General features: G+C 44.6%; 1 protein-coding gene across 3 annotated transcripts in view; it reads left to right on the plus strand.

Annotated features, from left to right (window-relative positions):
• cracr2aa (calcium release activated channel regulator 2Aa) overlaps window positions 1-22,960 on the plus strand; it is a 91,731-nt gene that overhangs the window by 56,266 nt on the left and 12,505 nt on the right. For 2 of the 3 annotated variants that reach the window (XM_069884886.1, XM_069884887.1), the window contains exons 10-14: window positions 4,006-4,054; window positions 4,207-4,283; window positions 5,745-5,810; window positions 8,615-8,924; window positions 21,974-22,106. In XM_069884886.1, the coding sequence (XP_069740987.1) occupies window positions 4,006-4,054; window positions 4,207-4,283; window positions 5,745-5,810; window positions 8,615-8,924; window positions 21,974-22,106 (635 nt within the window). The remainder of the gene's footprint in view (window positions 1-4,005; window positions 4,055-4,206; window positions 4,284-5,744; window positions 5,811-8,614; window positions 8,925-21,973; window positions 22,107-22,960) is intronic. The other variant, XM_069884888.1, reaches the window with a different exon arrangement.

Here is a 22,960-nt window from a genome sequence, read left to right on the forward strand (position 1 = left end):
AGCAAGTAAGAATTTCAGTACATGATACTTCTGTATATGACAATAAACTTTCATTACTCATTGGTTGTCAAGGTTTAAAACTATAGAACACTACAACACAAGAACTGTGCAACTTTACAGTGTTACAAACCTAGAGGACCCCAAAACCCAGCAGCAGTAGATCTTCACCAAGACAAATGATTACTTAAACAAAAGTTGCTTTTAATTATCTTTAAACATGAAAACTGAATCAAACTTTAACTTGTCTCTATTGACTTACTTAACCTAACTTAACCCCCTTCTAATTCTAAGTGCACATTCAGAAAAGTTCTTTGGTTCACTGTCCAATCTTACTTCTCATTCCTCCAAGTTCACTGGTTGCAGGCAATTCTTATACTTTGCACAGAATTTAACATTTATAAAGTTCACCAGGCTTTGGTGCTTGAAAGGTAAATGGTTACCGCTCAGGAAGGTTCTTGTCAGTTTTCAGAGAGACATTTGTTGTTCCAGGACATCCACAACTGATTCCTTTTTAATCAGCCACTTCAGTGTCTTGCTAACAAAACTTGCCCCTTGAGGGTTCTCCAAAGAATAACCTCTATTTTTCAGGTTGCCACAGAGGGCCTTTTTGTTTCTCTTATTCCAAGTGAAACATTAGACATCCAGTCCTCTCCTCTTGTATGAACCACAAGGACTTTGATCAGGCTGTCTTCCAAAAGGGCTTTCCATAAGCTTGCCAGCTTGTCCTGTTCCAGTACTACTCTCTTCTCTCTCTCTCTCTCTCTTTCTCTCTCTCTCTCTCTCTCTCTCTCTCTCTCTCTCTCTCTCTCTCTCTCTCTCTCTCTCTCTCTCTCTCTCTCTCTCTCTCTCTCTCCCCCCCCCAGACAGACAATCTGCAGCTCCAGAAAGATCTTTCATCTGTTGCCTTTTCTAAACAACAATCCATTAGTGAAGTTTCTTGAGCACTTTCAAAGCTCTTGCAAAAGCTGTGAGGCCCTGACATGTCTAGCATAACTTACTCTCACAAACTTTTCCCAATATATCTCCCAAAAACATATCTAACTACTCTGTCACAACGGCTCCACAACAGACACAAGGTGGAATAGAGATAGTGTAGGCCTTGATAAGAGCTGTAGCTGTATAATCAAGTGTCAGCACAAATAACTAATTTTGTTTGACCTACCTACCTACAGGAAAGATATCAATAAGATTGAAAAAAGTGCTGAGAAGATTAACTGGGACTTGAGGAACTGAGTTACAGGAAAAGGTTAAACAGATTAGGACTGTATTCCTTGGAGTGTAGAAGAATGAGGGCAGATTTGATAGAGGTACACCACATTATGCGGGGTATAGATAGAGTAAATGCAAGCAGACCTTTTCAACTGAGGTTAGATGAGACAAACCAGAGGATGTGGGTGAAATGTGAAAAGTTTAAAGGGAGAATGAGGAAGAACTTCTTCACACAGAGAGTGGTGGGCATGTGGAACAAGCTTGCCAGGTACATGAATGAAAGAGGTGTGTGCAGGTCAGTGGGTCTAGGCAGAATAGTTTGGCTGAAGAGCCTGTTTCTGTGCTATAGTGTTCAATGGTTCTAGTTTGTGCCATTTATTCTGCCTAGTTCCATTGGCCTCCATACCCTTCTCACCTACATGATGAAATCAGACCCACATCCACCACCTCTGCTGGCAGCTCATTCCACACCCTCACTAGCCTCTGAGTGAAGAAGTTCCCTGTAATATTCCCCTTTTACATTTCACCCTTGATCTATATCCTCTAGTTCTTGTTTCACCCAATCTCAATGGAAAATGCCTGCTTGCCTTAACCCTATCTATTACCGCTCACAATTTTGTATGCCTCTATCAAATCTCACATCATTCTCTGAAGCTCCAGTGAATAAAGTCCTAACTTGTTCAACCTTACCCTATCACTCAGTTCTTCCTTTCCCAGCAACATCCTGGTAAATTTTCTTTGCATTCTTTCAATTTCATTTGTTTCCTGTTGGTAGATGACGAAACCTGCACACCAGACTCCAAATATGACCCCACCAATATCTTCTACAACTTCAAAATAGCGTACCAATTCCTGTACTCACTGATTGAGCTTAAGTTCTACTCAGATTTGTGAAACAACTGGCCTATTTCTGTTGTGTTTCTGTGGTTTACAGCTGAAGTGAACGATGTTTCTTGGAATCTGATCATTGGTTATCGGCCTCCATCAGTGCTCAAATCTCTAAGGCTCTTCTCCAATATTAATTAGTTCATCATTCTAATCTGCATCTCATTGTAAATTTTGTGATGTAGCCTAATAATAAAGGAATCTTTTCCCCAGATCAGAGGACATGCGTTCAGGATAGGAAGAGGCCATTTAGCAAGTATCTAAGTTGTACAGCATGAAACAGGCCCTTCAGCCCAACTCATCCACACTGGCCGTTCACATTCTAGCCTGGTCTCATTTGGCCAGATTTGGTCTGTACACTTTTAAGTTTTCCTGTCCATCTATCTGTGACCTCTTTGTCATGCTGACCCTTAATCGCACTGCTGCTAGTTTTCTCTTTGGACACATTTTTCATCAACTCAGCGCGTTGAAAACAGTAAGTTCTTGCTCCAAAGTAATTGTTTAAAACAACGAATGATTAAAGGCTTTAGTAATGGAAAACTCCCAGTTTGTAGTTTATAAATTCAGCATCAGATAACAGTACCATCCTGTAGAATTACCATTGCAGAAAGTCATAGAACCATACTGCACAGGACAGGCCATTTGGCCCAACCAAGTTGGCATTGTGGCCGAGACCCATTATCGTTTTTTTGGTCCATATTCTTCCTGTCCATTGACCAAATTGCATCATTGTACCCACTTCTATAAATACAGACGACATTCGGAATGAAAAGTTTCCCCTCAGTTCCTCTTCAGTCTCTCCCCCTCCTCTCACTCAACTATTTGCCCTTGGGCAGACTTTTGAGTTGATTTTATTGGACCCTTCAGTGAGGGGAATGATGGGATTAATGTGGAATTGTTGGTCTTGGCGCGAGAACTAGGGCCACAGTCTCGAACTAATGAGTCATTCAGAGTGGAGATGACATAAAATGTCTTCACCCAGAGGTCCATTAATCTATTTCAAGAAAACTATGGATGCCCAATTCAGGGAAGATTGGTAGACATGAAAGCAGTAGTGAGATTTTTTTTTAAATCTCGTTGAATTGCAGACTTGCACAGGGATGACGGCCAACTCCAGTTTCGATTTTCTTGCATTAGTATGATTTTGGTCATTTCCTGTGAAATGTACAGAATGTCACCAAGCTTTCCCTCCAGTGAGCTGGCCCTGTGTTGCAAAGGGCTAATTGGAATGCATTTAGTATTTGAAGTGCGTCATTTTCTCTGTAATGAAAATGATAACTCTAATAGTAAACTAATTAAATTGAAAGAGGCAACAAATGCATAAGATAGATAATAAATCTTCCCGGTATCCCTAGTGTGTAGTACGCATCAAAAGAACCAAAGACTTGTTCATCCAAACCAAGGCTTTTATTAACTAAAACACTGGAGCGAATCATAAGTAGGTCGACCAGTCCAGAATGACCTGGTCTGGCTCGGAGCAATCCTGCCAGTAGGTGTGGCTACACTCTCAGCCAATCTCAGTCATCCTATACTACAATCTGTACATATACACATAGGTGATAGAATCTGTACTATCACATCATGTGGAGAAATAAAAAGCAATTGCAACCATACAGCCTTTTTGTGCTGTCGATGCAGTCCTTGATTAAAAATAACAAGGGAGGTTCAAGAAATAAACTATTCTTGATGCTGGTTTTCAGGCTTCTGTCCCTTCTACCTGAAGGTATGAGCGTGAAGAGATTGTAACTGGGAAGGGGGAAAGGGGTCCTTTATGACGATGGCTGCCCACTTGAGGCAGCGCCTCATAAAGATGTCTTCACTGGATAGGTGAGCCCGTGATAATGCAGGCATTTTCATCGGTATTTATGGCCTTGAATGGAATTTTACTTTCATATTTGAATATAATTGCAGGGAGATGAACAAACATCTTCGAGAGGAATGCAATAAGTCCAATTTCCAGGTGGGTGTATGTTTTTATTTTAGTGACCTCCTCTTACAGTCAGGAAGCAAGTTCGTTGCAGTTACCTTTGACAATAACGAATATGGTCTTTGTGAAAAAAAACACCTTTGGAAAGTTAAAATAAAATTATTTCCATCTTCATGACATTGCAGCAACCATCCAAATATGGAGCATCTACTGCAGAGAAACGGGGAGCTGCAGGTGTGGAGTCTAAGCCATCTTTAAACAGGTACATCTCTAGCAATGTGCTACACGGAGGGCCTGCTGTTCAATGCATCTTGCTGTGGTTAACTGAATAGTGAGGCTATCTCAATACTACAATCCTGCTCTCACCTTGTACCCCCTCGATACCTTTAAATTTTTCAATCTACCTCTTAAAAATGTTCACGACCTGGCATCAACTGCCCTCTGTGTAGTGAGTGAGCCTTCCATCTCAGTCCTCCCACTCTGACCCAAGATGCTCCTGACAGAGCAAGAGTCTTCCCCATATCCGGCCTTGAGTTCAAGTTTATTTATTGTCACATGCACTGAGGTACAGGGACAAAGTTCTTCTTGCATGCAATTCAGCTCACCAATCCGTACATAGTACGGCAATCGAAATACAATAGAGTTACATGGAGATCATTTAGAACAGAGCCAAGGCTCCATTGTCTTCACTTGCAGTCTGACCTCGTCAGTTATTCCTTTTATATGGGGCCTTTGGTTGGGTTTGCGGGTCAGACATTCTGGGAGGTCATAGGATCACCAAACCTGAAAGAAAATTTAAGAGAACAATTAGATAACTTCAGAGTTAGTGGATGGATGGGAAAGTAAAAGTGTTGTAGAGCGTGAAAGAAGACTGTGGGGTGGCAGGGTTGGTGTAATGGTCAGCGCAACGCTTTTACAGCACCAGTGATCAGGACTTGGGTTCGAATCCCACACTGTCCATAAGAAATTTGTACATTCTCTCTGTGTTTGCGTGGGGTTTCCTCCCACCGTTCAAAACGTACCAGGGGTGTAGGTTAATTGGGTGTAACTTGTGCGGCACAGACTCATGGGCTGAAATGGCCTGATACCATTGCTGTATGTCTAAATTTAAATTTAAGGTCTGGGAGAAGCTACAAAGTGTTTCCGTCTTCCAGCTCCATTTGTTTTGCTCCTGTACCAAATAGTGATGCACCCAGCAGGATGCTTTCAATGGCACATTTCTAGAAATGGTGGTGGGTCGCAGGTGACATGTTAAATGTCCTCATGCTTCTGAGGAAGTAGAGATGGTGAGATGCTTTCTTGGACATTACATTTACGTGAATGGAGCAGGAAAGGGTGTGGCAATGTTTACTCCTAAGAATTTAAAGCTGCCAATTATCTCCACCTCAGCACCATTGAGGCAGATGGGGGAGTGAACTCTGCCCCTCCTCCAGAATTCTTTGTCTAGCTGACATTGAGGGGAAGCTTGTTGGCTTAGCACCAAGCCACTCGTCCCTCTAATGTATTCCGACTTGACTTGTTTGAGTTCTGACCTACCACAGTGGTGTCATATGCAAATTTATAACTGGATTTGGAGCGGTGTTTGGCCACACATTCATAAGTCTACAGGGAAAGTAGTAAGGGTTTAAGTACACCGCCTTATGGGGCATCAATGTTAACTATGAAGGAGATGTTGTCACCAGCTGTTTTTAAAAATTTTTTTGATTTTCCATTATTAAACCAGTGTGGTGTGCCAAGATAGCAGCAAGCAAACACAAAGCTCGAAAGACTGTACACAGGCTTTATTCAGGTAAAAGTCTGAACACCAGTTTATGTTTCGGTGGCACCCGTGTGACTGGCTCAGGAGGGGCTGGCTCAGGTCTATATTCGGGTCGGCCGATTGACAGCCGGCCAGGTGGAGTCAGCGCCTTAGGTGGTCTTCCTGCAGGTTCAGAGATCGCCCCCTGCAGTAGGCTGGTGGTCCTAACACCACAACCAGGAGCACAGAGCATATCAGTATCTTCCAGCAATTTACATATATATGATGTTTCTCCCCCTTTCATTCCCACCACACCCCCCCCCCACAGAGAGAGAAGGAGAAGTAAAACTAACAAGAGAGAAGGAAAAAAGAAAGGAAATAGAGCGCTTCCAGTACGTATCCATAGAAGCTGTGGAGCCACCCCCTTGTATGGCCATTTTTCTTGATCCATCTATTGATGAATCTCTATAACTGGTTGTCATCAGTTCTTATTGGACCCCATAAGACAGGATCCAAGGGATTGAAGCCAAGGTCTCGGTGTTTCGGAGTGAGTTTATTTGGGATGATCGATTGAAGGCAGAGCTGGACTCAGTGAAGAGTGCCCAGGTGTAACAGGGCTGAGTGTAGGATGTGCCATGGGCTGAGTGCCCATTTCAAATTATTTCAGGATAAAAGGGGGTCAATTTAAAACAGAAATGGAGAGGAATTTGCTTAGCCATAGTCTGTGCAACTTGTCGCTAGTGAAAGTGAGGTCATAGGGTGTATTTAAGACAGAAAAAGACAAGTATTTGCTTAGTCAGGGCATCAAGGGTTGTGGGGGGAGGGGGTTGAGTGATAAGGATCAGCTCATGATTAAATGGCAGAGCAGGCCGATTGGCCGACTTCTGCTCTTGTATCTTGTGAACTGTTACTGCAGCAACCGTGCCTGAGGTGATTATAGTCTGTGCAATACAACAACGTGCTGCAGAAACGCAGCAGGTCTCACACCATCCATAAAGAGTCAAGGGGAACTGAAGTTTTGAGCCTGGGCCCTTCATCGAGGATGTAGAATGCACTGTTGACCCCCGGCCTTCTGTTTGAAGCAAGTATAGAATGCGGAGAATGAGAAGTTGGAGGGACTCTGCGAGGGAAGTGGTCAGACAACTTTTCGGCCTGGGGCCCTTCATTGAGACTAATGTTGGAAGGAAAGAGATCGAATATAAAATGGGGGTGGTTGGGGAGGAGCAGAAGGGGTCAAATGAATTTGGGAGAGATGGAGGGACAGAGGGGAAGGAGGCCATTGTGTAAACAGGGAAGGACAGATGGAAGCAAAGGAATGGGGATCAGGATGGAATTACCCAAACTGAAATGCTGAGTGCCCATTTCTCTCCAGGGATGCTACCTGACCCACTGAGACCTTCCAGCTTCTCCTTGATCAGAGTTCAAGCCTCGTCAGTCTGCATTTCTGCAGAGTGCATTGAGCTCATGGGGGAGAAAAACAAAACACTGCTGCTTGCTATTCTGTCAGTTCTGCTTCTTAGCTAGTTAAGTCATACATGCCTAACCACAACTGCCAGTGTCTGTGTGGTGCACTGTTAGCCAGAATCAGACACACACAAGGTAAAGACTGTACAATCGACTTTAATCCACAAAGACTTCCACAGAGCCAGGCTGGCTGTAGCTGCAATAACTCTGAGTGAGCTTCGGGAGGCCAGCGCAGGCTTATATCCCGGAGGGTGATTGACACCCGTCCGGGTGGGGCTTGATCCCTTCAGGCCGACTGATTGACAGCCAGCCAGGTGTTGTCCTGTCCCCTTACACTCCTGCAGGTACAGAGGTTTCCCCCTGCAATAGGCCGGTGGTGTACCACCACAATCTGGAACCCATGTTTGGTTTAGTACTTCCTCTTGGTATCTCTTTCTGCCTGTCAAAAATGTTAAGTTTTGGTTATAGTCCCTCTCGTTCTCCGGAGCTCCAGGGAACCTAAAGCTTGTAGACAGTCTCTCCTCGTGGCAGTCCTTTCATTCCAGGAGAGAGAGGGAGACCTCCTGCAGAGACTCGTGGGAACGCTAAGTGACAGCTTGTTAAAGGCCTTTGAAGTGCTGAAGCAGGTTAATCTTTGTAACCGTGGTGATAACAACCATGACACTGGCTGCACTCCTCCCTGCCTACTGCAGCAGGCAACCACTGTACCTGCTGGTGGTGGGCAACCTGGGAGGCTGGCCCTACTTCCCTGCTGTCAATCACCGGCCCGTATAAAGACTCGAACCCGCCCCTTCAGGAACAGTCAGACACGTGGAGCCAAGCGGGTGCTGAGACCTGGTGTGTACAAGTTTAAGTTAATTAAAGCCTGTTGTGCAGTCTGTGGACTTTGCGTCAGAATAATTTGCACAGCAACGCTCACAGTAACTCTATGCATTTTGTCAATTGAACATCGAACACAACAGCACAGTACAGGTCCTTCGGCTCTCAATGTTGTGCTGTCCCATATACTCCTTCCAAAAAAATACTACCCCATAACCCTCTATTTTTCTTTCATTCATGTGCCTGTCTAAGAGTATTTTACATACCCCCAATGTTTCAGCCTCCACCACCATCCCCAGCAAGGCATTCCCCCACAACTCTCTGTTTAAAAAAATATTAGCCCTGATGTCTCCACTAAACTGCCCTCACTTCACTTTGTACAGAAGTCCTCTGGGGTTTGCTGATCCTGTCCCGGTAAACAGGTGCTGGCTGTCCACCCTATCTCTGCCTCTCATATCAAGTCTCCTCTCATCCTTCAATGCTCCAGTGTGAAAAGTCCCAGCTCTACTAACCTTATCAGACAGGAAATCATTTTTTTAAGCTCAGGCAGATGATTTTCTTAACTTTTTCAGGAAAGGCCTAAATCGTGAGGAACTTGGAAATTCTAAGCCATTTTCAAAAAATTTGGAACCAGTAATTGGACTGAGTCATGTCAGAAACGGCGTGGACATGGAATCTGCTGGAGGCAAAAGACAGTATTTACAGAGAATTATTTCAATTGAAGAGGACCCATTACCCCAGCTTCTTGAAGTGCATTCAATGGCTCATTTACAGAACTGGACTGAGGTGAAAGAGGAGGGGTCTGAAAACCAAACTCAAGAAACACCAGTGACTCCTTCCCCTGCATGCAGCCCTGCATTGGAGCCAGCAGCATTGGCACAAGTAAGTCTTAAATCTCGCAATATTTCATCCCTGGCAATCTGATGAATCCCCTCGGGCCTCTCCTGTGCCATCATATCCTGCGCGACGCCAGGACTACCCACGATATTCCAACTGCAGCCTGACGAGTGTTTTATAATTTTTTTTTAAATTTTAACCAGGATCTCCCCACATTGATACTAGTTAATGAAGGAAAACACCATGCCTACCTTCTTCCCCACCTTTTTAACTTCTGCGGCTGCCTTTGGAGATCTTTGGATTTTTTGCGCCCTGGACCCTTTGTTCCTCATCGACCTGCCATTCATGCTCTATGTCCTGCCAAAATACATCCCTAACACATTTATCCAGATACATTTCACCTGCCACTGTCCTGCCAGTCTTACCATTTGATCAATATTCTGTAGTCATGTGGGATCTAGCATTGCGTAAGGAACCGACTCAGGTGACAGACCTCTTGGTGATCACAACTCTATGAGCTTCAGCGTGGCTATTGACAAGGATAGGAGTAGACAAAACGGGAAAGGGTTTAATTGGGGAAGGGCTCATTATGATGGGATTAGGCAGGAACTTGGGAGAGTAAACTGGGAACAGATTTTTTTTCAGGAAATTGCTCAGCAGAAATGCAGATAGATTTGTCTTACTGAGACAGAGAAAAGGCGGTAGGATAAAGGATCAATGGTTGACAAGAGAGGTGAGGTAGCCAGTCAAGAGGAAGAAGGAAACATGAACAAGGTACAGGAAGCCAAGGTCAGGAAGGTCCAGGCTAATTATATGGTAGCCAGAAAGAAATAGGGGGAGCTGGAAGGGGCTTTGAGAAGGTCTTGGCAAGTAGGATTAGAGAAAGCCGCAAGGCACTCTACATGTACATAAAGAACAGAAGGAAGACTTGAGTGAGGGTAGGGCAGGTTGGGGATAAATGGGGGAACATGCGCCTGGAGGTGGGAGCGTTATCAAATGAATGCTTTGCTTCGGCGTTCACCAGGGAGAGGGGTCTTGGTGAAATGTGAGGTGAGTGTAGAACAGGCCTGATGTGCTGGAGTATAGTGAGCTTAAGAAAGAGTAAGTGCTGGGTTTTCCTAAAAACATTTGGATGCACAAGTTCCAGGATCAGATGAGATATACCCTAGGTTACTACAATACAAGAAGGAAGAGATTGCTGGGGTGTCAGCAATGATGTTTACGGCCTCCATGACCACAAGAGAATTGGAAAATGACAAGTGTAGTCCCCTTGTTCAAGAAAGGTAATAGGGTGAATCCAGGCAATTATGGATCAGTGAGTCTTAAATCACGGCTTGCAAACTATCAGAGAGGATTATTAGGGACAGGATTGACAAGCATTGAGAGAAGGATAGTCTTATCGGAGAGAGTCAGCTCCCCAAGCTGGTCATGCCTTATAAGCCTAATGGAGTTTTTGAAGAGGTGACAAAATAAATTAATGAATGTATGGTAATATGGATTTTAATAAGGTGTTTAACAAGGTCCCCCATGGTAGACTCATTCAGAAAGTCAAGAGGAATGGGATCCATTGAACCCTGGCTTTGTGGGTTCAGAATTAGCTGGCCTGCAGAAAGCAGAGGGTGGTAGTAGATGGAGCGTATTCTACCTGGAGGCCAGTGACTAGTGGTGTTCCACAGAGATCCGTTCTGGGACCCCTGCTCTTTGTGATTTTTATGTGACTTGGACGAAGAAATGGAGGGGTTGGGTCAGTACATTCACAGATGCTGCAAAAGTTGGAGATGTTGTTGTTCAGGTATGTGTGGGTCCCACAGGTTAAGAACCAAAGTTGAGGTACAAAGCACGCGTTTATTTCAGGGATGGAAACTTGACAACACAGTCGCTATGTCACGCACGCACGCACGCACGCACGCACGCACACACACACACACAAAAATCGCAAGAGGTAAATATACACTTCAGATAACGAGGGAGGAACCAACAGAGACTGGGGGAAATTACATGAACACACACTTTCAACAATCAAGATCAAGGTGATATTACTTGCCCCGATCCCTTGCTACCTGGCCTCAAGACTCACCCCAACCCCAACCCACCCCAAGCCAGTGTGAAAGGTGCTACTTATGTGCCACACGGAGTCCAAAGAAGCAGAACAAAGGGGCATATGGTCCTTTATAGTTCTGGAGGCAATACTGGGGGGCCAATCACTGGGCAGGTGGGCCCCATTGGCTGCTGTGGCCAATGGCTCGAAGCCAAGTGCAGGGGCCAGCCAAGGTGATTCACCTGGGCCAATTAGGTGAAGGTCAAGGCTGAGTCTGGGAGGGCTGCCTGGCCTGCAGCACCTGGTGTTTTAGGTGGGCCAATCACAAAGGTCACCTTTGATGGCTTGGGGTGAGTCTTTGACCTTGATTGGCAGGCAGTGTGTCCTCTGAACAGGAGCGCAGTGGCGCCACCAGGTGGTGGATGCTGCCTCTCCATTACAATTGTGGATAGTGGAAAACATTACAACAGGATATAGACAGGATGCAGAGTTGGGAGGAGAGGTGGCAGGTGGCGTTAAATCTAGAAAAAATATGAAGAGATGCACTTAGGAATATCAAACGAAGGCAGAGAACATGATTAATTGCAGGACACTGAACAGTGTGGAGGAACAGCAGGATCTTGGAGTCAAAGCCCATAGATCCCTCAAGGGTGCCACACAAGTTAATGAGGTAGTTATGTGCACCAGCCTTCATTAGCCTGGTAACGGAGCAGGTTGCAGCTCTACAAAACCCTGGTTAGACCGCACTAGGAGTATTGTGTTCAGTTCTGGTTGCCTCATTTGGATATAGAAACTTTAGAGAGACTGCAATGGAGATTTACCAGAACATTGCCTGGATTGGAGAACATGTCAGAAACAAGGTTGAGCAAGCTTGGGCTTTTCTCTTTGGAGTAACAAAGATTCTTTGGTGAATTAATAGAAGTGAATAAGATTATGAGAGGCATAGATAAAGTGGACAGCCAGCACATTTTTTCCTTGGGCAAACACAGCAAATACCAGAGGACATCTGTTTTTGGAGCGTGAAGGGGAGTTTAGGGGAGATGACAGAGGTTGAATACTTGGACAGAGAGTGTTGGGTGCCTGGAATGTGATGCCAGGGGTGGTGGTGGAGGCTGTTACAATAGGGACATTAAAAGATTCTTAGAAAGCCACATAACAGGTTCTGGGTATGAGATAGGGAAGGATTAGATTGTTGTGGAGTAGGTTGATCAGGTGGCCTGCAAGAGCATGAATTGCACTGTTATGTTCTGTACAGATCCATTGCATATTTGGGCAGAAAAATGGCAAATGAAAAGTTTAATCTTGAAAAATACACAGGGGAGTGCGCAAGAGAGCTGGAGTAACTCAGGAAGTTGTGCAGTGTCCACGGAAAGCAAGGGCCTGGGCCCTTCTTCAGGTGTTCCGAAAATTTAATAGACACCTAAATAAGAAGGCGGGACTGGACTAGCAGGTGATGGGTGGATATTGTTGGGAGGAGGAGAAAGAGAAAGGGGCCGGGAGGTGAAGGGGGATAGGGCAGACGGCTGAGAAAGATGGTTCCTAATGGGAGAAAGGAAGGGAGAGCTGGAGGGATGAGGGAAAGCAAGAGAACAGAGCGAGAGCATTGCCAGAAATCTGAGGTTGATGCTGATACAGTCTGGGACTGTCCATAAGGTGTCATTCCTCCAAATGTGAAGGGTTACTCTTTGGGAGGTCAAATGTAAGGAGAATGTACACAGTTACTAGACAGGACAAAGCATTGATGTGCAGGGGCATCGGAGTGTCCAAGTTCACAAGTCCCTGAAAGTGACCACGCAAGTGTGGGAAATCAAGGAGATGCGGGTAAGGGGGTTTCCCTCTTTCTTCAGTTTGGACATCTGCGATGTCAGAAAACGTGGCTTCCTCTCCACTGTTATTAACTCAGCCCTCACCTGCATACCAATAGAAGAGGACGTGTGAGTGGAGGGAGTTTAAAGGAGCTGTGTGAGACAAATACTTTGCATAGAGAGCAGTGGAACAGGCTGCCAGCAGGCGTGATGCAAAAGGAGCATTTCAAAGACATTTTGATATACATATGGAGGGAACAGAGGATATGGATTGTGTGCAGATAGCAAGTGTTAGGAATTAAAGTACCTTTAAAGAAATTGCTCGAGACAAAAATTGAGAACAAAGAACATTTATTACTACAACAATGCAAAGTTGGGTGCTTCCCCTTACCCTGGGAATACACACACATACTGGGGCTCACCCAACTTTTATACAGTCAATTTCAGTATCAGAATGCCCTCCCCCTTACATTCTTCTGCCCCCTGGATGGGTTTGGCATAGGTAATCCTTCCTGCCTACGTGCAGTTTCAGTACACTTGGAGGACCAGGGGGTATCCTGTGGGTGCCCCATCATGTCATTGTCCTTATTCACACCTTCCTGATTCTCTGGGCTACAGTCTCTTGATATGCAGAGTTGACTCATTCTATCTAGGGTTGGCTAATTTCATATGTATAAATCTGTGTATGGTTAGCTAATTAGAAATGTATGACTTGGTACTTCTGTCCAGGGCTAGGAGACCCTTATCTGATCCAGACTACCTCACTTCCTACATTCTATTGTACCTTACCATTCCTTATCTTAGTCCTATGGTCTTGTCACAAAGACTAGAAGATTCTTATGTTAATCGTGCTGACTCTGCTTTCCTGCATCCTAAGCCCCAAGCTTATCCTGTTTGAACTGGTTACAGCCATTTTACTGATGAACTTTATTTTCTTCCATGTTCATAATTTTAGATCAATTTTCCCATCTCTCACAATCCTCACTTTTCTTTTAGATCAGTAATACTGATCTTTCACCATGATCAGTGTTACTGATCTTTGGTTACTAGTATCAGTGTGACTGATTTCCCCCCCCCCCTTTCCTCACTTTTCTTTTAGATCAGTAACACTGATCTTTCAAGTGTAAGGTGTAGTTTTACCCAGCTGGTCAATAACCGAATTGTAATGTCTGTGTAAAGTCTTTAGGTAGGGGAGCACCATGAAGGTCAGAGTAGCGAGTCCAGCTGCTTATTAGGGTTTCGAGTATCAGGCTCCAGTTCTCAGTAAAGAGTCTAGTCCATCCCATACGTTGAAATATTGAAGCAGTGTCTTTGAAGCACACGACTTTTGTAAGTGTTGTCCCGACGAAGTCTGTGAGAGACGCTGCCTTCAGCAGCGAACGAGTAGCAGTCTGTGAGAAGCGCTGCCTTCAGCAGCGAACGAGTAGCAGTCTGTGAGAAGCGCTGCCTTCAGCAGCGAACGAGTAGCAGTCTGTGAGAAGCGCTGCCTTCAGCAGCGAACGAGTAGCAGTCTGTGAGAAGCGCTGCCTTCAGCAGCGAACGAGTAGCAGTAGTCAGGCGGTTCCGTTGAATTGTGGCTAGTATCTGATGTCCTCTTCAGCCCCGAACCCTAGGGCCACCGATCTCCGAAGGCTGTCTGGAGCCTGATATTAAAGTGTCAAGCAGCTCACATTGTTGGTAACTGGTGCTCCCTTTCATGGGGTGATGAAAAGTGACCAAGCTGGGGGGGGATTGTTTCTTGTGATTTAACTGTGTGTTGCAGCTTGTCTGCTGACATTAGCATATGTATCATCTCTCTCTCTCTCTCTGCTACATGTACAATCCTGACTACCATTCTGTCTGTCTTTGTCCCACCATGTCCTTTGTGCTATCGCCTCAAAACTCTTGTCTCTAATACCTGTGTAGGCTATGATACAAATTAGATGTACTCCACTAAAGCTGTTTAGTTCCCCTGGTCCGTATTGGGATCCCTTATATCCCACTATGACTATACATGAAATCTATGCCCTGTCTACATTCTAAAGGAGCTGAATTGTAACCTCTGCTGCCCCTATTCCAGGGGGGGCTTAAAACATTAACGAACAATATTCCAAAAAAATGAGTAAACAACAATGAACAATAAATGTAACGCTCATTAAAAACAGCAATAAAATACAACAAGAACTGAATTAACCACAATAAATGTAAAGCTCATTGAAAACAGCATTAAAATACAATAAGAACTGAATAAACCACAATAAATGTAAAGCTCATTGAAAACTGCATTAAAATACAATAAGACTGAATAAACCACAATAAATGTAAAGCTCATTGAAAACTGCAATAAAATACAACAATAACTGAATAATCAAAAAAAAAACAAGTAACATTACGGCACTTTGTCACGGCGCAGTGTAAGTTTCAGGTCTGATGGATGAGGAACTGTACGCCAGGTTGGGGTTTGAATCTGTGTGTTGTGGTGTTGTGGTTCAGAAGCTGGTTTAACCCTTTGAATGTGGGTCCAGCCTTTCTCTCTTGTTCTTACTGCGGTGTCTGTAATTAAAAGTACACAGAAGGGACCATCCCAGGCAGGTTTTAGTTGATCTTCTTGCCATGCTTTTACATAAACCCAATCACCAGGTTTAATAGAATGTATAGGGAAAGTCTAAGGGTGGTGTTTGGGCTAAGAGTCCTTTTTGCTTTAAATCTTGGATGGAAGTAGAAAGTCCTCGTAAAAATTTAGAAATGTATTGGTCATTAGCTTCAGGAATGGGAGAATCAGTGTGGTATCCCATAAATGGGAGTCCAAACATCATCTCATACGGTGAGACTGCGAGGTCTTTACGAGGTGCTGTCCGAATTCTAATCAGCGCTAACGGCAATGATTTAATCCAGGACAGACCAGTCTCTTCATGAAGTCGAGTGAGTTGGAGTTTCAATGTTTGATTCATACGTTCGACTCGCCCCGAACTTTGGGGATGCCATGGGGTATGTAGTTGCCATTCTATTCCTAAGCTCTTGCAGACACCCTGTAGAATCTTAGAGGTGAAATGCGTACCTCTATCTGAATCAATGGTCTGCATCATACCGTATCGTGGAATGACACATTCAATAAGTATTCGGATGACAGTGTTGGCACGATCATTCGGGGTAGGAAAAGCTTCAACCCATCTTGTGAAATGATCAACCATGACAAGGAGAAATTTGTAAATGCCAATCTTAGGAAGTTCAGTAAAGTCTATTTGTATGCGCTGGAACGGGCGAACGGCAATGTCGCGACCGCCAGGTATTACTTGGCGCATCGATTTCTTATTAACCCTTTGACAAATGGGACAAGATCGAGTAGCAGATTTAGTAATATTGTATATGCCAAGGCAGTGAAGGGAACGTGTAAAAGCATCTATAAGGGACTGGGTTCCCCAATGTGTTTGTTGATGTAACTGATCTATGATTTGGCGGGCTATGGCTTTGTTAATAACTTGCCGTCCGTCTACTGTCCACCACAACCCGTCGGCAGTCTGGCAAAATCCCTGATCTCTCATTGCAACCTCTTCTTCCCGTGTAAAGATGGGATTCTTTTTAATCTCTATTGGCGTGGGTAGTAGCTGGTATAAATGAATCTTTTCTGCTAATGCCGCCTGTTTGGCAGCTGCATCAGCCTGCCTGTTTCCTCTAGCTTCAGGACTGTTACCAGTCTGATGTCCACGCACATGTACAATGGCAATATCGGACGGGAGTGCTAAAGCCTCCAGGGATTGGGTGATTAACTGTTCGTGAGCTAACTTTTGTCCTTTGCCAGTTATCATCCCTCTTTCCTTCCATATCTTACCGAAGGTATGGACTACCCCAAAAGCATATTTAGAATCAGTGTAGATCGTTCCTACCTTGTTTTCTAGTTCGTGGAGTGCTCTACAGAGGGCATATAACTCACAGGATTGTGCTGACCAATGGCCGGGGAGGCGACCAGCTTCGATCACAAGTTCCTGTTTACCGTCCACTACGCTATACCCGCTATAGCGGGTTCCTGCAATACAACGTGAAGAACCATCAATAAACAGTTTTTCCCCTTCAGTTAAAGGGACATCGGTTAGGTCTTCCCTAATTTTTGTTTGTAAGTCGATAACCTCTGAGCACGAATGTTCTAAACTGTCCAAAGGCTGGTCATTAGCTGGGGAGATGAGGAAGGCTGCTGGGTTGAGAGTTTTGGTTGTAGTTAAGGTCAAATCATTGCTGTCCATTAATATCGTTTCGTATTTTAGGATTCTCGAATTCGTGAGCCACCTTCCAGCCCGCTGTAATAGAATATTGCGGACTGTATGAGGGGTATGCACTGTCATAGGGGCACCGAAAGTAATCTTTCGTCCTTCTTCCACCAAAATTGCAGTGGCTGCGACGGCTTGTATACATTCTGGCCAGCCGCGACAAACGGGGTCTAAAAGCTTTGACAGGAAAGCCACTGGTTGTCTATAGCCAGCCTTGCTCTGTGTGAGCACGCCGGTGGCTGTTCCAGCTTTGGTATTAGTGTACAAATCAAAGGTTTTGTTTAGGTCGGGCAGCGCTAAAACTGGGGCACTCGTTAGGCATCGTTTAACAAAGTTGAATTTTTCAATCTCTTCATCCGTCCAGTCAAGGGTTTCGGGTCTTATACTGGAAATCTTATCATAAAGAAATTTGACCAGAATCGAATAATTCTCTATCCATATTCTACAGAATCCCACTAACCCAAGGAATTTCCTGAGTTCTTGAGTATTTTTGGGAGGGGGGATCTGTATAATACCAGTTATTCTTTCTGGGCTAATTTTCCTGGTTCCTTGACTAACTAGATGACCTAAGTATTTGACCTCAGTTTGCACAAATTGTAATTTAGACTCACTGACTCTCAGACCTTTCTTCTCCAGAAAGTTTAAAAGTGCCACTGTAAAATCTTTAGCTAATTCCTGTGTTCTTGCAGTAATTAGCAAGTCATCCACATACTGTATGAGTTGGCAATTTTCTATCTTAGGAGCTTCATCTAATACCCGCTCTAAGACTTGACCAAATAAATTGGGCGATTCGGTAAAGCCTTGGGGAAGGACTGTCCACCGGTATTGGTTTTTACGGCCAGTAAAGGGGTTCTCCCATTCAAAGGCGAACATGTCTCTGCTTTCTGTGGCCAATGGACAAGTCCAGAATGCATCCTTTAAATCAATGACACTAAACCATTGATTATGGGGGTCAATTTTACTCATGATGGTATACGGGTTGGGTACAACCGGGTGACGGGCAAGAATGAATTTGTTAAGCTCCCTCATGTCCTGTACTAGGCAGTAAGTGCCGTCTGGCTTTTGAACAGGTAAAATCGGGGTATTAAAGGGAGACATACAGGGTTCGAGTATACCGTCTTGAATCAACTGGTCAATTACGGGCTGTAAGCCTTTCCGGCCAGCCATCGGAATTGGGTACTGTTTCTGTCTAACAATTCGTTGAGGATCTTTTAGCGTGACTTGTAGCGGAGGAATATCAAGGATTCCTCTATTTCCCTTCCCTGCCCATACTCTTGGATTTATTAGTTTGCGATCTTCTTCGTTTAAAACATAGAATTGAACTCCAATGCCTGATTGTAGAGGTCGAGTACCGATAGCCAATTGGTCCTGTAGATCCCTCCCTAGCAAGCATACTCCGGCTTGGGGAAGTAATAGAAGATCCTCAATTATGATCTTATCTCCCATTTGAATACTGACCTCGCAATACCGGGACTGGAAAGTCTCGACCTCCTACCCCAGAAACTGTAACTGTCCCTTCTATTTTCACCCCCTTCGGTTGGTATAGAAAGCTAGATCGGACAGCTCCAGAATCGACCAGAAATGTCATCTTATCCCTGTGAGGTCCTATGCATAAATTAACTAACGGTTCTCCTTGCAGCCCCACGGTATGTATTAATTGAGAACCGTGACCCCCCTATTCGTGATCAGCTTCCATCAAGGCATAGGAACGTGTGTCCATTGCTCGCAGTGGGCATTCCTTTTTAAAGTGCCCTTCCTTTTTACAATGAAAACAAATGAGGGGTCCCGTTTCCCAATCTTTCCCAAAATTTCTAGGGGGCATACGTCGTCCCCGGAATCCTCCTCTACTCCTCCATCTGCTGGGGTCTCCACCTCCCCACCCTTGGCTCCCCTCTTTTTGGTGGTGGTCAGCTACTATTCCTTTAACTGTCTGTAATAGAATTTTAGCTTTCCCTTTTTGTTTATCCTCTGCCCTCTGTACAAATGCTCTCTGAGCAATCTGTAGTAACTGAGTAATTCCTTGCTCATGCCAATTTTCTGTCTTTTGTAACTTTCTTCGGATGTCTGGGGCTGAGTTGGTAACGAAACCCGTTAGAACCAATTGCTCCCCTGCTGGGGATTCTATGTCGAGACCCCCGTATTGTTGAATTGCCGTGCGCAATCGATTGAGAAATGCAGAGGGGGTCTCCTCAGGACCTTGGGGAACCTCAAAGGCTTTTTTTTAAAGTTCTGTCCTTTGGGGACAGAATCCTTGATTCCTATGATCAAATTTATCCTATATTCCTCCATCAGTGTGCGGCCAGCACTGGTATTTTTGTCCCAATTAGGTTTTGTGAGAGGGAATTTGGCTTCTCCAGGGATCGCCTCGTGTCCCCCTTGGTGTTCCTTATCTCATGCTTTAATGCCTGCCTGTCGGATCATTCCCTGCTCATCTAAGGTAAACAAGGTTTTAAAAATGGCTGTTAATTCCTCCCAAGTATACAAATTTGGTCCCAAAAATTGGTCTAACTGTTCGGCACATCCCTGGGGATCTTCTATCAGGGAGATTAATTCTTTCTTAAAATTACGTACTTCAGTGCTGGTCAGGGGCACATTTACGAACCCAAGACCTTCTCCTACGGGAACCTCCCGTAGGGGTCGCATCCAGCTAATTTCTGGTTTCTTTGATTTGTGTTCCTGTTCCCTGAGGAATACATCGCAGGGTTCTGCCACTTCTTCCTGAGGGGTCTCACGCTGTTCGGAGTAACAATGCTCTACCTCTACTGTTAACGGGGGTGGTAATCGAGCGCTTTGTGAGCGAGTCACCATACCACTCCGGTTCTCCTCTCTCTTCTCTAGTGGTAGGGGAGGAGGAGGGGGAGGTGCAGAAGGGTAGGTAATAGGAGGGGGAGGAAAGATAGGAGTTGGCATAGGAGGAACATAGGGTGGAGGGAGGGAATGTAACACATCCCAACCCTGTGGTTCAGGGACAAGAGGTTCCTCCTCTCTCTTATTCCTGAATTCTTTCTCATTCAAAACCAGCTGTTCAATGGATCCCTTGAGCCAGCAGGCTGCATATTCCCTGCTCTCAACATTGTCTGGCTGGTTTTGATAGAGCCATAAGTTCAAAGCTTCACACATCCATTCATCCTCGGATCCGAATTTTGGCCAGTACACGGAGCTCCCTTTAACCGGGTATTTAACCCATTCATTACAACAATACCTGACCATCGTCAGTTTGTCTTTACCGCGGGTCTTTCCTGTGCCCCACTCAGATAACATCAACCCAAGCGGGCTGTACGTAGCTATCTGGTGGTCACGTCCTGTGTCAGGACTCTCATCTCTACTGCCCGCTATTCCCATGCTTAGGAACAAGTAAAATACTCTTACCGAGTTCTGGCAGTACTGCTCTAGCGCGCGTCCTTCCGCCGTTTGTTCTCAATGCCTCTTCTCGGATATCACTCGCTTCTTCCACTGACCAGCCACCCGTCGCCCGTGAGTCCAGCTGAATCAGCCGGGGTGCACCTACTCTCGTCGTCGGGGCACTCTGTCAGTGGAGGGAGTGTGATCCCGGACGAGCCCCCATTTGTTAGGAATTAAAGTACCTTTAAAGAAATTGCTCGAGACAAAAATTGAGAACAAAGAACATTTATTACTACAACAATGCAAAGTTGGGTGCTTCCCCTTACCCTGGGAATACACACACATACTGGGGCTCACCCAACTTTTATACAGTCAATTTCAGTATCAGAATGCCCTCCCCCTTACATTCTTCTGCCCCCTGGATGGGTTTGGCATAGGTAATCCTTCCTGCCTACGTGCAGTTTCAGTACACTTGGAGGACCAGGGGGTATCCTGTGGGTGCCCCATCATGTCATTGTCCTTATTCACACCTTCCTGATTCTCTGGGCTACAGTCTCTTGATATGCAGAGTTGACTCATTCTATCTAGGGTTGGCTAATTTCATATGTATAAATCTGTGTATGGTTAGCTAATTAGAAATGTATGACTTGGTACTTCTGTCCAGGGCTAGGAGACCCTTATCTGATCCAGACTACCTCACTTCCTACATTCTATTGTACCTTACCATTCCTTATCATAGTCCTATGGTCTTGTCACAAAGACTAGAAGATTCTTATGTTAATCGTGCTGACTCTGCTTTCCTGCATCCTAAGCCCCAAGCTTATCCTGTTTGAACTGGTTACAGCCATTTTACTGATGAACTTTATTTTCTTCCATGTTCATAATTTTAGATCAATTTTCCCATCTCTCACACAAGGGTTTAGTTTAATTTGGTATCCTGTCCAATGAAGAAAGATGATATTGAAAGGCAAGTTGTCTATTTAATGAAATAAATCTGAGTGCTTCCTGCAAAATGTCACTCAAGGATTTTCAGCTTGGGTTTGTTTAAAATAGTAAAACCTCCAGGGACCTAACAATGTAATAATTTTTCCATATTCATGACTTGTATATTTAATGAAAGTTTAAAACTTTCATTGTGTTTCTAATTTCACATCTGGTGATCGGCTGCGTGTTTCCTGTGTCTGCAGAATTTTGTTGGAATTTAATTTTTTTTAAATTTTAGACATGCAGTAGAGTAGCAGGCCCTTTTGGCCCACATGCACGTGCCGCCCAATTAGCCAACAACCCCCAAACGGTGGGAGCTCCCCGGGAAAACCCACGCAGACACAGGGCGAGCGTACAAAGTCTTTTCAGCATGGGATTCGAACCCCAGTCCCAATCGCTGGCACTGTAGCCGCACTGCACTAACCGCAACACCGAGCCGCCCCTACGCCAATTGTGCCACCCCCGAGGATTTTTGATGTCTCCTCATCGTTGGCACCCTTCTGTTGACTTTATCCAAAGCCTTCAATATGTAGGAAACCGTTAACCTTCCTTGATCTAGTGGGATGGCCTTGCAACCTTTGTAAGCCTACATTCTGTGAGCTATTTCTGCCCAGTCTTGTACAATGGAGTCACTTGAAGCTATTGTTTGGGGAATTGATTGGACTAATCGAGATCTTTTTGCAGGACACAGAAACATTCTCCAACCCTGACCGTTTATTTAAACTGATTCTGGTTGGTAATTCCAATGTGGGGAAAAGCTCCATTTTGAGAAGATTTTGTGGTGACTGTTTTTATTCTGGAATCTGCGCAACTGTTGGTATGTGAGATTAATTTAACTTTCATTATCCCATTGTCACTTGATATCTAGTACATGAAGTCTGCTGTCACTAATATTATGAACACAATCTCAACCTGCGATAATTTTATTCCTATCCCATTGATGAAATGGACATGTGGTAGAAGAGAAATAATGGAATTGCTGTTGCATTCTGAGATGCAATGTCTCATTCAATATCTTCGCCACTCCTTTCCATTCACCCCAAAGATGTTGGAATGGTGGAGTCAGAGAGCCAAAGTTTTACAGCTTGGAAACACAGCACCAGGCCAATGTGCCCTCCTGATTTAGTCACACTTTTCCGATCAGGCCCAGACCCTTCCCATCCATGAGTTTTCTTTTTAAAGAAAGTGAACGTTTCTGCCTCATCCAGGTGCCCACTACCCCCCCCTCACTGTGAAGAACTATCCCCTCACGACCCTTCTAAATCCCATCCCCCCTCCCCTTACAGTTATGGAACATAGGAAGTAGGAACAGGAGTAGGCCAAAAATGGCCCATCGAGCCTGCTCCGCCATTCAATAAGATCATGGCTGAACTTCTCACCCCTCATCTTAAACACACGTCTTCTTGTATTTGACATTTTTACCCTGGGAAAAAGATTCCGACTGCCGACTCTATTGATGACTAACATAATTTTATAAGCTTCTATCATGAGTTCTAAACTTTTGTACTCAGAATCCAGCCCAATGGAGGTGACCGTTCCAAATCCATTCTTCACATGAGTTGCCATTTTCTGGGAACTATTCACCTGTACCCCAAGGTTTTTTTTTAGTTCATCAATTCTCTACCATTTACCACGCAAGTCCTGACCTGGTTTCACTTAAAGGGTAACACC

This window comes from Narcine bancroftii, chromosome 6 (assembly GCF_036971445.1).
Source record: "Narcine bancroftii isolate sNarBan1 chromosome 6, sNarBan1.hap1, whole genome shotgun sequence".
NCBI lineage: Eukaryota > Metazoa > Chordata > Chondrichthyes > Torpediniformes > Narcinidae > Narcine > Narcine bancroftii.